The sequence below is a fragment of the Anabrus simplex genome, chromosome 2, assembly GCF_040414725.1.
Source record: "Anabrus simplex isolate iqAnaSimp1 chromosome 2, ASM4041472v1, whole genome shotgun sequence".
In the NCBI taxonomy this organism is placed as follows: domain Eukaryota; kingdom Metazoa; phylum Arthropoda; class Insecta; order Orthoptera; family Tettigoniidae; genus Anabrus; species Anabrus simplex.
This window is the reverse complement of record NC_090266.1, coordinates 987,174,198-987,191,974: the sequence shown is the minus strand read 5'-3', so window position 1 is coordinate 987,191,974 and position 17,777 is coordinate 987,174,198. Positions and strand designations below refer to the sequence as shown.

The 17,777-nt window shown below is 38.5% G+C and overlaps 1 protein-coding gene across 1 annotated transcript in view; it reads left to right on the top strand.

The window, feature by feature from the left end:
- Positions 1-17,777, top strand: part of dx (deltex) — a 148,445-nt gene that overhangs the window by 103,441 nt on the left and 27,227 nt on the right. Inside the window, exon 7 of the mRNA XM_067141850.2 lies at positions 15,094-15,236. Coding sequence (XP_066997951.2) covers positions 15,094-15,236 — 143 coding nt within the window. The remainder of the gene's footprint in view (positions 1-15,093; positions 15,237-17,777) is intronic.

Genomic DNA, 17,777 nt, shown 5'->3' with positions numbered 1-17,777 from the left:
TGGAAACACTCGAGCTTTCTCAAGTCACGTTGGTAAAGGGTCCACCTTTCACTCACAACCTTACAGCAATGTTGTAATGACAACAACGTGGTACACCATGAGTTTCCTCTTCACGGTCAGATCTTTATTCATGAACACCCGGTCTGATAGTTGTCCAGATGCTGCATGGGCAGCATCGATTCTCTTCTCTACATCCTGCTCATAGTTACAGTGCACAGATAGGATACTACCCAAATACGAAATGTGGTCTACCTGCTCCAGTGGAGTATCTGAGATGGAGATGTTGAAATGTGGAAGATTTGTGCCTGGTGAAGGTTGTGGCAGAACCTTGGTCTTTTGAACGTTAATGGTGAGACCAAAACGACCACATGCACTTTCGTAGCAGTTAACTGACTGTTGTAATTCTTCTGGTGTGAGTGTAGGTGATGCAGCATCATCTGCATACAGCATTTTGGTTAGATTTGTAACCTGCGTGAGCCTCTGGGAGGGGAGTCTTGCTATGTTGAAAAGCTCTCCATCGAAACGATACCTAACCTCTACACCTGGGTTGTTCGTAGAAGGGTAGAATGGCAGCCAAATATAATGCACATAGTTGTGGGGCAAGCACGCACCCCTGTTTCAGTCTATGAGTAATAGGAAATTCATCCAAGATCCTATTCTGATGGCAAACCTGTCTAGTCATGCTATCTTGGAGGGCCTGACCCAGATCACCGAAGCGCTGAGGACAACCAAAGCGTTTCAGTACCGCCCACATAGCCGGTCTTGCAACAGTGTCAAATGCCTTTTACAGGTCATAAAAGATGAGAGGATTCTTTTGCTCTCTGCATTTTTCGTGAAGTTGCCGCATTCAGAAGATCAGATCAGTTGTGCGTCTGGAATTTCAAAACCCGCACTGGGACTCTGGGAGGTCTCTCTCACAGGTAACCTGGAGGCCGTTAAGCAGAATCCTTACGAGATTTTTACCTACAATATACCGCGGTAGTTACCACAAACACTGCGATCACCTTTCTTGAAGATTGTGATGATAGTTGCATATTTTAGTTTGCCGAGTACTTCTCTGGCTTCACAAATTTTGGAAATGAGGGTGAAAATCCTCGTTTTGAGTGATTAACCACCAGCTTGAATGAACTCCAGAGGGATGTCTGGGCCAGGTGCCTTTCTGGGTTTCAGACGATTGAGAGCTGCACTGAATTCTCGGCAAGTTGGCGGAACTGTAATCCATGGTTGTTCGGGCTGTCGAGGCACGTCGCAAAGAAAGTCTTCATCAGCAGTGGAAGGATGATTTAGAAGGGTGGAGAAATGCTCTTTCCAATGCTCCAGGATTTCATGGCTGTCAGTAAGAGTGGTAGAGTTGTCAGCAGTTTTCAGTGTAGCTGTGAAAGTGCTCTTTTATTCCTGCATAGAAGTTTCTCAGGTCATGAGCATCAGATAGTTCCTGAAGTTCCTGAGCTTTATGTTGCCACCAGGTATTCTTAATTTCTCGTATCTTTGACATGTTCGTTTGAGTTCTAAAAAATGTGGTTTCTTCGTGTTGGAGGATGGATCTTGAAGATGGGATAGATAGGCTTTCCTTTTTGCATTGATGAGACACAAAATTTCCTCATTGTTCTCGTCAAACCAGTCTTGTCTCTTCTGCGAAGTGGCCCATTCTTGCTGAATGTCATTTGTGCTAGTTGGGTTAACTGTTAGCTGTACATTGATCATAATCTGAAATTCTGTGGCAAAGGATTCATCCTGAAGTTTAAGCGTTTTTAATTTTCTTCTGGTCAAGATGTGGAGATGCTTAGGTGGTTTAGGGCATATAGAAATTCTGAGTTGACATATAAGGAGTTTGTGATCAGTCCAAAAATCATCAATATTTCTTGCTGTTCTGGTAATAAGTACGTCCATTTGATCACATTGCTGTTTTATGACATAATCAAGAATGTGCCAATGCTTGGATCGAGGATAAATCCATGTGGTATTGAAGTGGTTAGGCAATCGATTGTGTCACCGGTTGGTGGGACGGAGAACTGAAACTACAGTGTGTTCGGAAATGTAAATTTCAATTTTTTTTATTTGTCAGAATGTCACCGGTTGGTGGGACGGAGAATTGGAACTACAGTGTGTTTAAAATTTATATTTCTAAAGTTTTTGTGTAACTGAAATATGTTTGTAAATTTTTTTTAATATGGAAACATCAAGAAACATTGAACTGTATGAACATTGCAACATGCAGAAGTGTTTTAAAGTGATTTTTTTTAAATGTAGTTTTTATGTAATCTGATGTAAAATTTGTAAGGTAATTTATTTTGGAGCATCCTGTACCTGTACCACACGTGTGGTTTCCTATGATGAAATTTTGGGTGTTGTAATCGTAATGTTCCAGAACTTGTGCAATTGCTAACGATGTTAAAATTACCATATATGGTAACGAGATTTCCTATTGGCAAAAAGGTCCAGGAATCTAGGGTAAGTTTGATCTTATTGGCTAATTGTAATCGGGCCATTTCCGGCCTTGTGGCCGGCTTCGAAAAATGATGCGTGTGCTCGGCGTCATTTTTCCATCCAACCGCCCAAGCGAGCGTTCGCGCTCGAGGGCTGCTGCCCTCGGGAACTCCTGCCTTTCCGAGGTATGTGTTATTTCAGTGTTTGCAATGTTATTCTCAATGTTTTCTGGTTTCGTTTCATTTAGTTTAATTCCTTTTGCGTTTCATTACTTTTTTGCTTAATGTCATTTTAAAGGTTAATTTAAAGTGTCCGAGTTTACCCTCTTGTTTCCGTGTCGTGGAACTGTATTTTGTAAAACTTTCTTGTCATTTTTAATATAGTTGAGCTAGAGGGTGTTTCTTGTAAATCTTTTCTCCCCCATAACGTCATACGTTCCCATGGACCTAATTAAGGGCTTCCCGCAGCTTCCACCATCCTGTCTTAGTTGTCATTTTTAGGCCTGTAAGTGTTCCCTGTATTTGGTTTATATGAATCCTCCGCCTCTGCGTCATTTTCCTATCTTATTTTTATTTATGTACACGCTCGAAACTAGCGGTTACATTTGGTAGCAGAGTTTCGAGCGTGTACATAAATAAAAATAAGATAGGAAAATGACGCAGAGGCGGAGGATTCATATAAACCAAATACAGGGAACACTTACAGGCCTAGAAATGACAACTAAGACAGGATGGTGGAAGCTGCGGGAAACCCTTATCGAGGTCCATGGGAACGTATGACGTTATGGGGGAGAAAAGATTTACAAGAAACACCCTCTAGCTCAACTATATTAAAAATGACAAGAAAGTTTTACAAAATACAGTTCCACGACACGGAAACAAGAGGGTAAACTCGGACCCTTTAAAATGACATTAAGCAAAAAAGTAATGAAACGCAAAAGGAATTAAACTAAATGAAACGAAACCAGAAAACATTGAGAATAACATTGCAAACACTGAAATAACACATACCTCGGAAAGGCAGGAGTTCCCGAGGGCAGCAGCCCTCGAGCGCGAACGCTCGCTTGGGCGGTCGGATGGAAAAATGACGCCGAGCACACGCATCATTTTTCGAAGCCGGCCACAAGGCCGGAAATGGCCCGATTACAATTAGCCAATAAGATCAAACTTACCCTAGATTCCTGGACCTTTTTGCCAATAGGAAATCTCGTTACCATATATGGTAATTTTAACATCGTTAGCAATTGCACAAGTTCTGGAACATTACGATTACAACACCCAAAATTTCATCATAGGAAACCACACGTGTGGTACAGGTACAGGATGCTCCAAAATAAATTACCTTACAAATTTTACATCAGATTACATAAAAACTACATTTAAAAAAAAATCACTTCAAAACACTTCTGCATGTTGCAATGTTCATACAGTTCAATGTTTCTTGATGTTTCCATATTTTAAAAAAATTTTAAACACACTGTAGTTCCAATTCTCCATCCCACCAACCGGTGACATTCTGACAAATAAAAAAAATTAAAATTTACATTTCCAAACACACTGTAGTTTCAGTTCTCCGTCCCACCAACCGGTGACAGAATGTAAAAGTTTCAAACAAATTTATTTTAAAACCACCATTCCAATACTTCAAAAATCTCTCTAAGTCTAAGATATAAATACTACATACGTGTTAAAATGGGACAAGTTTCGCTTAGGCTTTGTAAGCATCTTCAGCCATACTTAATCGAAAGCTAAGTCAGGGCCCTGAACTGGGTTTCTCATTAAAGTATAATACGAGATAAAACAGTCATAAAATCTAGTTTGTGGAAAAAGCAATACTTAAATGCAAATAAAATTCAATAATGCACTTGTCATAGTATTATATGTACATGGAATGAATACTAGTGTTCATCTAAAAAAGTACACTCAGAAGTGAAGCTTCCACGGTGTGAAAAATTATTTAATTTATTTTCCGGGTTGAACCGTGTTGTACTTGTACGCATATCACGTACAGTTTGCCGACGTTTCGAATACATTGCAGTATTCTTTGTCAAGGCTACAGTGTAATTCTGCCTGGGAGACTGATTACCTCGGATCGAGTAGGGGTATTTCAGTCGCCTTGACAAAGAATACTGCAATGTATTCGAAACGTCGGCAAACTGTACTTGATATGCGTACAAGTACAACACGGTTCAACCCGGAAAATAAATTGAATAAAAAAGTACACGTTAGTTATTTGTAGAACGAGACAGTCATAATGATCTGATATACAGTTGGATTGTACAGACTGTTTGACATTAATGAAGCATGGATTAATTTAAAATGTCGAAAAATAAATCTTCGAGCGTTGTTGACTGAGAATCGGGAGGTTCGATCCTGGCTCAGTCCGGTGGTATTTGAAGGTGCTCAAATACGACAGCCTCGTGTTGGTAGATTTACAGGCACATTAAAGAACCCCTGCAGGACTAAATTCCGGCACCTCGGCATCTCCGAAGACCGTAAAAGTAGTTAGTGGGACGTAAATCAAATAACGTTATTATTATTGAGAATCAGGTACGTAGAATACAGTGGAGTTGTTGACTCCAAGTGGCTGCGTAATAAGGTCAAAAGGCGCTTGAAGCAGCAGTATAGAAGTGTTGTGTCCCCTTCTAGAATAATCTTTGTAATGGATTGTAGTCGCGAGCTGTCTAGCGTAGATTCAACAAATAGGGTGTTCAATAAAGCCTTAGATGTGGGAGAATTCGCAATGTAGCGCGTGTTGAAAACTGAAATGTGTAAGAAAATAAATGTAAGTTTTGAAGCATAGAGAACATTCTATTAATGAGTGGAAGTTTAACAACGCTTACCCCTAGTGTTGACATAGAGGTGACTAGTCTTGTTGGTTGTTTGAGACGATCTGGCAGTTGTTATTCTACTGCTACGTGTATTGTAGGGGTGTGTCTGTGAAGGCGGAGAATGAGTCAGGAGAGGGGAGGTAGGCGGAGCATTGAGGATATTAGGAGTAGGTGGAGGGGGTGTGGCGTGAATCGGTGACTTGGGAGAGGCTACTATTGCATTATGGAAATTGGTGACGTGTATATAATTAAATATTTTCATGAAATTATTTGTATTTATGTTGAAGACTGTAATTTAGGGATTTGTTCAATTAATGGGCTATTTGTGTCAAGAACATCGTTTAGATTACTATTAATGTTATAATGCTGGTCTAGAAAAATGTAAGCGTTTTCAAACTCGGTCATCAGTTTACTCTTGTTGATGTGTTTTATAATATGAAGGTCATGTTCAATCGTGGTAAAGTTATGTCTGGTATCCTTCATACGATTGCTCATGGCGGAATATTTTCTTTGCTTTGAAGCATTGTAATGTTCCAAATATCTAGTTTTAAAACTGCGTCCGGTTTGTCCTATGTACGTAAAGTTACATTGGGCGCATTTGAGTCTATAAATTCCGGAATTCGAAAATTTATTGTGTATTGAATTTATGGTATTGGAGTTAAAAAATATATTATGATTCGTGTTACGAGTTTTATACGCGATTTTGACGTTATATTTCTGTAGCGGATTGGTTATAAGGTATATAGCCGGGTCAGTAAAGGTAAAAGCAGCAAAATTCGTTTTTTCGGGTTTTTCGCCTGTTGACCTTATTACGCAACCACTTGGAGTCAACAACTCCTCTGTATTCTACGTACCTGATTCTCAGTCAACAACTCTCGAAGATTTATTTTTCAACATTTTTAATTAATCCACGCTTCATTAATGTCAAACAGTCTGTACAATCCAAATGTATATCAGTTCATTATGACTGTCTCGTTCTACAAACAACTAACGTGTACTTTTTTAGATGAACACTAGTATTCATTCCATGTACATATAATACTATGACAAGTTCATTATTGAATTTCATTTTCATTTAAGTATTGCTTTTTCCACAAACTAGATTTTATGACTGTTTTATCTTGTATTATTATACTTTAATGAGAAACCCAGTTCAGGGCCTTGACTTAGCATTCGATTAAGTATGGCTGAAGATGCTTACAAAGCCTAAGTGAAACATGCCCCATTTTAACACGTATGTAGTATTTGTATCTTAGACTTAGAGATCTTAAAGTATTGGAATGGTGGTTTTAAAATAAATTTGTTTGAAACTTTTACATTCTGTAATCCAATACGGCTATCATAATGAGACTTGTAACGTGTAATATAACAGCCAACCAGGCAAATACGAAAAACAGATATCTTAATCTTAAAGTCAAGGTCTACAAAATTTCTAGGGATATCTATTTTTTTTAAAGAATGCTTGAAGCTTGGATTAATTCCAAAGTTTTAAAGACACTTACAAAGAAAAAACATTCCTTCTCATAATTTACAAAATACTCAGAAAAGAGTTAATGATATTTGGTTGAGAAATGAGGTCAAATTACATTACAAAAAGAAATCACTTCTGAATCTACAACTTTACAGAACACATTTGGAAACTTCTTCAAGTATGCCCCCCTTAGAATGGGATTCTTTTTCCTAATTTGTTAATGACAAAGTATCAGTTATAATAAATAAAAAACAAGAAACCCTGGCTAAGAAATTGGAACTTCTAAAGGACACACAATTAACTCAGCTAAAACAACCAAGTCACATTCGCCTCATTTAAACGATATTCCTATGACAGTTAATTTGTCTAACACTAGTTTTTCGGACAGTGAAATGGCTCTCGTAAATAAAGGGTTGAAATTCAATTGGCCTGTCCTAATAATACGAACGATTTAATCACTACAATTGCCGAAATTGAGTCCAATATTTCAAAACTTCCCGTTGATAAACAAAATGACATCAAATACGAAATAAAAAAGAAACTCCCTTCTTTAGCAAATGAACTAAGATCCAAGTCCAATCCGATTCTTAAGAAACAGATACGCGAGATAAAGAGTAAAATTAAGAAGAATATAATTGCTACGAAAGCAGACAAAGGTTCCACAACCGTGTTGCTTAATAAAGATGACTACATCAAAAAAACTGAAGACTTCTTTTCTGCTAATACATATACCATAATAAATAAAGACCCAATCCCTAGGATCCAACGAGATTTAAGGAATTTATTGAAAAATTCGTCCTTTCTTTTACAAGAACACGAATGTCACAAGCTTATTTTAATGAATCCCAAACTACCAACGGCCAAAGCCTTACCAAAAATTCATAAAAAGGAAATACCCGTACGCCCTATCATAAACTGCAGAAACAGCCTCACCTACAATGTTTCTAAATTCTTACACAGTTTCTTAAGTAAACACTTTAAATTTAATAACCTCACCTACGTCAAATATTCCATCGATTTTTGCAAAAAACTCTCTAAATTTAAATTACAACACAATCATATCATGGTTTCATATGACATTGTCAATGTGTATTCGAATATACCTATAAACAAAACTATCAACATCATTAAAACTAATCTTTCAAAACAGAATAACTTAAGTAAATTTGAAATAGAAGAATTCATCAATCTACTGAAATTTGTTCTAAACAATAACTTTTTCACTTTTAAGCACAAAATCTGCCATCAAAAGGGCCTCGCAATGGGCGACCCAGTTTCGGGTATTCTTGCCAATATTTTCATGGAGAACCTAGAAACGAATAAGATAATTAACAGTATCAATGGTCTTCAATTGTGGATAAGATTTGTAGACGACACATTCGCTATCATTGACAAACATCAAAATAACAGTGATAATATATTAAAGTACCTCAATGACTTTGACAGTAATATCAAATTCACTAAAGAAGACGAATCCAATAATTCTCTGAATTTCTTGGATTTAAATTTAACAAGGGCTAAGGATAAATTTATATTCCAAATTTGCAGGAAACCTTCGTCCGCTCTGTTGACTATAAAGAATGATTCTTTGCATCCACATTCTCATAAGCAGGCGACTTTTTTACAGTTTAATTCACAGGGCTCTAAAAATCCCACTGTCTAATGCAAACAGAAAGAAAGAACTTGGTTAGATTAAAGATCTAGCTGAACTCAACAGCTACAAACCAGATGGTCAATAAAATTATAGGTAAAATCAAACTAAAAGCTGCTTCAAAATTAACTCCCGAAAAAAACGAAAAAATGAATTTTGCTGCTTTTACCTTTACTGACCCGGCTATATACCGTATAACCAATCCGCTAAAGAAATATGACGTCAAAATCATGTACAAAACTCGTAACACGAATCGTAATATATTTTTTAACTCCAATACCATAAATTCAATACACAATAAATTTTCGAATTCCGGAATTTATGGACTCAAATGCGCCAAATGTAACTTTACGTACATGGGACAAACCGGACGCAGTTTCAAAACAAGATATTTGGAACGTTACAATGCTTCAGAATATAGAAAATATTCCGCCATGAGCAATCATATGAAGGATACCGGCCATAACTTTACCACGATTGAACAAGACCTTCATATTATAAAACACATCAACAAGAGTAAACTGATGACCGAGTTTGAAAACGCTTACATTTTTCTAGACCAGCATTATAACATTAATAGTAATCTAAACGATGTTCTTGACACAGTAATCTAAACGATGTTCTTGACACAAATAGCCCATTAATTGAACAAATCCCTAAATTACTCACAGTCTTCAACATAAATACAAATAATTTCATGAAAATATTTAATTATAAACACGTCAGCAATTTCCATAACTCAATAGTAGCCTCTCCCAAGTCACCGATTTATGCCACACCCCCTCCACCTACTCCTAATATCCTCAATGCTCCGCCAACCTCCCCTCTCCTGACTCATTCTCCGCCTTCACAGACACACCCCTACAATACACGTAGCAGTAGAATAACAACTGCCAGATCGTTTCAAACAACCAACAAGACTAGTCACCTCTATGTCAACACTAGGAGTAAGCGTTGTTAAACTTCCACTCATTAATAGAATGTTCTCTATGCTTCAAAACTTACATTTATTTTCTTACACATTTCAGTTTTCAACATGCGCTACATTGCGAATTCTCCCACATCTAAGGCTTTATTGAACACCCTATTTGTTGAATCTACGCTAGACAGCTCGCGACTACAATCCATTACAAAGATTATTCTAGAAGGGGACACAACACTTCTATACTGCTGCTTCAAGCTCCTTTTGACCTTATTACGCAACCACTTGGAGTCAACAACTCCACTGTATTCTACGTACCTGATTCTCAGTCAACAACGCTCAAAGATTTATTTTTCGACATTTTTAATTAATCCACGCTTCATTAATGTCAAACAGTCTGTACAATCCAAATGTATATCAGATCATTATGACTGTCTCGTTCTACAAATAACTAACATGTACTTTTTTTAGATGAACACTAGTATTCGTTCCATGTACATATAATACTATGACAAGTTCATTATTGAATTTTATTTGCATTTAAGTATTGCTTTTTCCACAAACTAGATTTTATAACTGTTTTACCTTGTATTATTATACTTTAATGAGAAACCCAGTTCAGGGCCCTGACTTAGCTTTAAATTAAGCATGGCTGAAGATGCTTACAAAGCCTAAGCGAAACATGTCCCATTTTAACATGTATGTAGTATTTTTATCTTAGAGATTTTAAAGTATTGGAATGGTGGTTTTTAAATAAATTTGTTTGAAACTTTTACATTCTGTACTCCAATACGGCTATCATAATGAGACTCATAACGTGTAATAGGCAATCGAAACCGAGTGTTGGTGATGAAGAGTTCATGTTCTGCACATAGACCAAGAAGCAATAGTCCATTTGCATTACAATTGCCAACTTCTTGCTTACACACCACATTTTTCCATTGCTGATTATCTCTCCCAACTCTGGCATTGAAATCGTCATGGAGTAAGAGCTTATCTGCAGATGGATACCTTGGTGATGGTTGTGCTCAGCTGATTGTAGAATTCATCCTTTACATCATCAGCAGCATCTAGGGTTGGAGCATAGGCAGATATGAGCATCATAAAAGCACCTTCTGAGAGTGAAATGCGAAGAGTCATATGTCTTTCGCTGATTGCAGTGGGAGTAAGTTTTTAGTCTTCACAGCGAATCCCACACCATGGATACGACGTTCTTGCATCTCCTTTCCCTTCCAAAAGATGGTATATCCTGAACCAAACTCAGTAATTTTGTCTTCCATGGACAGTCTGGTTTCACTTAAATCAGCAACATCTGTGTTAAGTCTAGACAGCTCATGGGTAACGAGAGCTGTTCTTCTCTCAGGCCTGTCTATTATCTGACACATCAAGTAAAGTTCTTACATTCCATGTTCCAATTTTCAGAGTGTGACTCTTTCCAGCTTATGATTTCTGAATTCTGTTTAGCCCACCTTTTCTAGGGCCTTCCCCATGTGGGGTGGGCAGCTGTAATCCTAAACAGGCCTACCCAAACACAGATGCAGGGCCGAATTCCTGATTAGTCACAGTCTCAGGGAGATGACCCATCACACATCTGCTGCCAACATGCAGATCCAAACTAGGGGCTTCCAGTTTCACTTGTAACCTTCCCCCACCACCCTTATCCCATCGCCACTGGACTTTGGAATTAGTAAGTGACATTTGAAAGAAGTGCCACTAGCATGGATTTGTTTAGGGTGGATCTCAGCTTGTCAGGAAGTGACCCACACTCTGTGATCTCAGAGCTGTGTCCTGCGGCATGTATGGAATGAGACATGCAGGATCAAACACCGAGACTGCAACGAACTGCTGCAGGCTCAAAGTACTGCTGAGGTGCGCCTTCACAGCCAGTTTGTCTGGCATGACCTCTTTTGCCTCCACGACTGTTGGGAACCAGGAGAGTAACAGATCCCTCCTCCGCTCATTTTGCCATTGGACCAAACACTTGTGATGGGTTCCAGTGTCATTTCCTATACTGACAGGGCCATCAACCTATCTAAAGGGTCTCATCCGCCCAAAGCCATTGGCCCCTTTAGGGAGTCAAGTTATTTACCGCCGCCTGACACTCGGTGTTGATTTGGGAATTATTTTTGACAGCAAATTAACTTTTAATAGCCATATTGCCAAAGTAATGAGTTTGGTTAACAAGATGCTTGGTTTTATTATTAGAAACTCCAAATTATTTACTCAACTGGAAGTAATTGTTAAGTTGTACACAAGTTTAGAACAAAGCAAATTAGAATATTCACCAGTAATCTGGGACTCCCCTTATAAGGACCAAATTCTTCACATGAGACTGTACAAAATACATTCCTATGGTATTTGTACACTGCCTGACAAAATAATTGAAGCACCGAGAAGGGGAAGAGGAAACGGAATAAAACTTCGCGTGTTGAGAGGGTATGTGATGTTATTTCAGTGATAACAAACTAGAGTCAAATTTACAAAGAACTTAGAAGTACAAACCCAATTATCAGTATGACTTTGCACCTCCTTTGGCCGGCATGTATGCACTGGTTCGGTTAAGAAGGGTGTCATAAAGCTATTGTACCCTCTCTTGATGCAAGCTGGCCCACAACTGTTGTAACTAGTCCTTGATATCCTCGATACTGACACTGGGACAGAGTTGACGTCCGAGCTGGTCCCACACGTTTGATCTAGGACAGATCTGGTGAACTTGCTGGCCACGGGAGTACCTCGACATCAAACAGATAGTTCATAGAGACTATGAACTATGGATGGGCATTGTCCTGTTAAAAAATGGCGCCGTGATACTGTAGCATGAGAGCTAACATGTGAAGACGTAGGATGTCAGTGACTTACCGTTGTGCCATCAGAGTTCCCTCAATCACTACCAGCCATGACCTGAAGTCATGCCCGATGGCTCCCCACACCATGACACCACAAGTAACACCACTGTGCCTCTCGAAAATATTGGAAGAATGGGACCTCTCACCAGGTCACTGCCATACTCGCAGACGATGGTCATCCGGGGTAATGCAGAACCGCGATTCATCACTGAACACACTGCGATCCCATTCATCAGCAGTCCATGCTTCTCGGTCATGGTACCACTCCAAATAATTGAAGCATCAATTGAAGCATCGAGAAGGGGAGGAGGAAACAAAATAAAACATCACGTGTTGAGAGGATATGTTATGTTATTTCAGTGATAACAACTAGAGTCAAATTTACAAAGAACTTGGAAGTTGGGAGCCAATTTCTTCTTCTTGGATGGCAGGCACAGATGTGAAGGGGTTACAGTTGCTTGGTGCCCAATACGGCGATCCTACCTTGTGGTATTCAGGCGTGGTCAACAGGAATCTTGACGGCGAGTATGCCTGCCCTCACATTCCCATGCAGTCCAACATCGCGCCACTGTCACATCCGAATGCTCCACAAATCTGGATATTGCATGATTCGACCAGCCAGCCAAATGGAGACCCACTATGAGGACCCTTTCAAACACTTGTCAGGTGCTGATAACGCTGTCTCACACGAGGATGTGGCATCTCCATGTCCTTCACAGTGATCACTCAACATCTGAAGCTGTTCACGCCCTTTATATACCCTACCAGGCCTGGTAACAACACTAAACACAAACAAAACTAATGCAATCTGGTGTCCATTCTACCTGTCACAGAGAATTTCAACTTTCATTTACATACCCGCCGATAGTGTGTACATGTACGAAGTTATGTTGACATCCAACTATTTCTTCTGGGTGTTTCAGTTCTTTTGTCAGGCAGTGTATTATAAAACTATTAATGTATTTTGTCCATTCAACATTTCAACCCAGTTTTTAGGAAATTTGTTTGATTTCGTGTCTTTGAAAAGCAGGAAAATATTAATTTCATTACAATATTGAGGAAAACTTTAAATGGAAAAATGGACTGTCGATTATTACTTTCTTTCATCCCTTTTTGTGTACCACAAAATCACAACGGCAAACACTATTTCACATCTTGAGATGTAGAAGCGTCCATTTTATTCCACCGTTAGTTAAAATATTCTTGGTTTTTAATACAATTGGTGCTCAAGTTGATTTATTCAATAAACAAATAAAGGCAATTTTTACTAAATCTTAATCGTTATTGAATTCCTTTTTGCTTGAACGCTGGGTACTCCTTAAGTTGTTTTTTGTTTGTTCTCTTTACCAATTTGTTTAGTAATTTTCTATTGCTAATCTTTAACCTAGATTATTATGTTTTTTATTTGTAGCTTTAAACATCAGTTGTTTACTTATTCTTCCTTCTTACAATTGGCTTTACTTCGCACCGACACAGATAGGTCTTTTGGTGACAATGGGCCAGGAAGAGGCTTGGAGTGGGCAGGAAGCGGCCGTGGTTTTAATTAAGGTGCAGACTCAGCATTTGCCTGGTGTAAAAATGGGAAACCACGGAAAGCCATCTATCTTCAGGGCTGCCAACGGTGGGGTTCGAACCCACTATCTCCCTAATACAAGCTCACAGCTGCGTGCCCCTAACCACACGGCCAGTTCACTTGGTATTCTTATTATTAGTTTTCTTCTTTTCCGTCTTTTTGGCTAGTTGTTTTACGTCGCACCGACACAGATAGGTCTTACGGCGACGATGGAACAGGAGAGGGCTAGGAGTGGGAAGGAAGCGGCCATGGCCTTAATTAAGGTACAGCCCCAGCATTTGCCTGGTGTGAAAATGGGAAACCACGGAAAACCATTTTCAGGACTGCCGACAGTGGGGTTCGAACCTACTATCTCCCGAATACTGGATACTGGCCACACTTAAGCGACTGCAGCTATCGAGCTCGGTCTTTTCCGTCTTGTTGTTATTTTTGTTTTGATATATTTAGAGTTTAAATCTGATATGTCAAGAAGGAACGTAATTAGGCTTAAGCCTGTGTACCTTTATATCGTTAAATAAGTAAATTATTACATCTTTCACTCATATAAAGAGAGCTGCATGTCCGAGTTAGTTATGACTGTAGTTTCCCATTGCTTTCAGCTGTGTAGCAGTATCAATATAACTAAGCCATGTTCAGTATTATTACAAGGTCATATCTGTCAATCATCCTGACTGCCACCCTTGCAACATCCAAAGAAGTGATAACCCCCACTTTTCAATGAACCATTTGTTGGTCTCGTCTCTCAATAGATACCCATCCGATACGGTTACACTGTGGCTCGGTTACCTGCTTCATTGGGACACACATGCCTCCCCACCATGGCAAGGCTACATGGTTCACAGGGAAGGAAGCTGTGGATGTATACTGGGTTTGTTGGTGGGATTATGTAAGACTAATGGAGGAGGTTAGTTGACTAGGAAAATAATGGAATCATCCATAATGGCATGGAGAATAAGATAAATGGAGAGAGAGAGACCAGAATGACAGTGATTACTCTTTTTTTTTTAGTGATTGAAAGTAAAAGGTATTGAACTAAACATGGACACAGGGCTAGTTGCAAATAGAGGGTATAATGAAGATATTTGTATGTGTGTGTTTTTTTATTTAATGAAGGTCCTGTCTACCTGCGTAGCATAACAGTTAGCATTATTAGCTGCCATCCTCGGAGTCCTGGGTTTGATTCCTGAAACTGTCAGAATTATAAGATTGGTAGGTGGTTAATAAGGTGCATGCAGCTCACCTCCATTGAGGGTGTGCCTGAAAAGTGCTGCATTTCCTCAGTATGAGGGCACTTTTTTTTCTTTTACATTGAAGTTCTCTATACTTTCTTTATTGATTGTATGTCTAAATGTTCTTTTATGATACATTTCCAGAATTTGTACATTCAGTGTCCTGTATGCATGACCATATATGGAGAAAAGACGGGCAACCAACCAGATGGGAGCATGGATTGGACAATTCTGAACTATTCACTTCCAGGACATCAAGGTTCACGAACAATACAAATTACATATAAGTGAGTAAATTCACCATTCACCTTTTTTGTAAAGTTTTTTATAATCTTTTCCTGCAAATGATTCAGAAACATTCAGCTCTGAGATGAGAGAACATGCTTTCTACAAAGATTGGCCTGCTGGATTGAACCTTACGCAGTCACTTTGGAGAGTTTAAATGTAATACCCCTACCAATAGATCTACTGTTGTGCTAAGGATCAATTTTCTAAACAAAATTCTGACACTTGCTTCTCTTAAAACTGAGAATAGCTGAAGGGGCGTTTACATGACATCATCACTGGGTTCTCACCTAGGTAGCTGCAATTCAAATCCTGTCCAATGAATGTGAAATTTTAGAAATAGAAAGTCACACTGTTTGGTTTGGCTGCTACATAAAACTGGAGGTTTTCATGGCTATGATCATAATACTGATTGTCATGTAAAACTGAAATTGGTCAGGAGAGTTCTGCCTTAACAGTGTCCTCAAGGATGTATATGAGTAATTATGCATCTAACCCCTGGTCAGTGCTGACTAATGCAAAAGTTACCGCTGCTCCTAAACCAGCTTACACATAGCTTCTTGGCACTGCATTTGGTACTCAAAGACCCTGTGTTAGTGTTAGCCAATTGAGGTAATGTTGTACTCTATTAAAAGACCTCTTTAAGGTCCAGGGAAGCAAAAGTAAGTGAATTATTTTTTTCTGAACTCGGAGCCATATTATATGAATTAAATTGATGTGCTACATCTTTTCACATTTCCTGCTTTGTTCTTGGTCATTGAACAATCTTTTTGAATCGATTTGTTGAGAATGATTTTGAAGGCATTGTGTGAATGGCTTGGAATTTGAACTAGGTTGTAATTACTACCTTCGACAAGACTTCCGTTTCTTTAGTAGATGAGTACGTTGATGGCTCTTTTTCCATTTGGTCAGTGTTCATCCTTCTTTAACAATTTGGTTGGAGGATGTTGTTAGCCAGCCTGCTGCATCCCATCTTTGAGAGCACCACAACTCTGCTACATGATCGTCTTGAATCTTGGGTTTAAGCTGACTTCCTTAGCTTCAGAACAGTCTACTTCAGCAGCATCAATTTGTTTGATGTGTCCTTCATGGACATTGGTGTTTGGGATTGACTACAGACAGTATTTTACTGTCGAAAAATTTGTAATATAACTATTCTTTCTTGTGCTCCCCCTCTTCAATGTCATTGTTCCAGAATTACATATTTTTGTCATTACGTTGTCATCCTGGTTTCGTTATTCCAAGAATAACGTGGCAGCTTGGTGAGCAGCCTCTTTCACTTCTGTCCAGCGTTGTTGTGGTAGACAGTCGTGTTATTCGTATTTACGATATCAGCCTCCTCCTCTTTAAAGTGCTACCATTTTATTTTGGTTGATCCTGTTCACGTTACATGTTTTGTTTTCAATGGCTTTAAACCCAACTTGCAGGTGATTGATCAGTGTTGCGTTGCTACTGTTTAGTACAGCATAACCTTTGTGTTTAGTATGTCTTTATAGAGTTCTTGATGCTTGACGAGGATTTAGTCTATTTTCGTTGCCTTTTAGCCACAGTAGTATACATGATTTAATGTGTGCTTTGTGTTGATGACCAGTTTTTGTGTTTCCATATAATCAAGGCTAGGCTGGCCATTCTTTGTTCTTCTCTCTGTATCTTTGTCTGCCATGAGCTGCTGTATCTTCCTTTATATGCCTGGCATGTCCACTGATATCGCCAGCAATGATGAGAGAGTCTGTTGGTAGCACTTCTGTGGTTTTCTCATCGATTGTATACGAAAGGCATCTTTGGTCATTGTTTGGGGGGTGGGGCATGATTATTGAAGAATTTGATTTTTCTTCCATGTCCAATGTAGATATAATCACTTTCATATTTCTCGCTTTGTTCAGGCCAAGTCTTTGTCGAAAATCTTCAGTGTGTTTCTTGGCTAGTTTGGCACACAACCTGCTGCCAATCATTTTAGATCAGTTTCCAGCAGGAATTGTGGCCACTCCTAACATGGGGTACAGGCATTAATTAGAAATGTATACAGCAGAATTTAGAGCCACAACGTTGATTTTGTTCCTGATTTTGAGGTCAACAGAAATATGGTGCATAGCATATTTAGTGTTGTAATAATTTTACATTAAATCTCAATACTGTCAGTAGAAAACACAGAATTTCACATTCATTTTGGGGAAAATTTGCAATGACTGTTTAATATTTCACATTTTATCCTAAATTGATTATCACATTGTCGCAACAATTATGTATTAATAGAATTTTTTAAAACATTTAAAGTTATATATTCTGTATTACTGTACGTTCATTTCTATGAGGAATAAGAATAGTGAGAAAAAGAATTAGTACCATATAAGTTTATAGATATAATTTGAGCAAATTTAGCTCGATCTTGCTGTATAGAGAAGTACAAATTGTTTTACTTTTGGTGCATTTATAGCTTTTATTTTCTTCATGTAGGTCATTATATTACTTTCATTCCTTGCCTTCCAGTTACTAACGTTTAAATTCTTCATGCAAAGATGTTATTCTGAGTTAACTAATGCAAA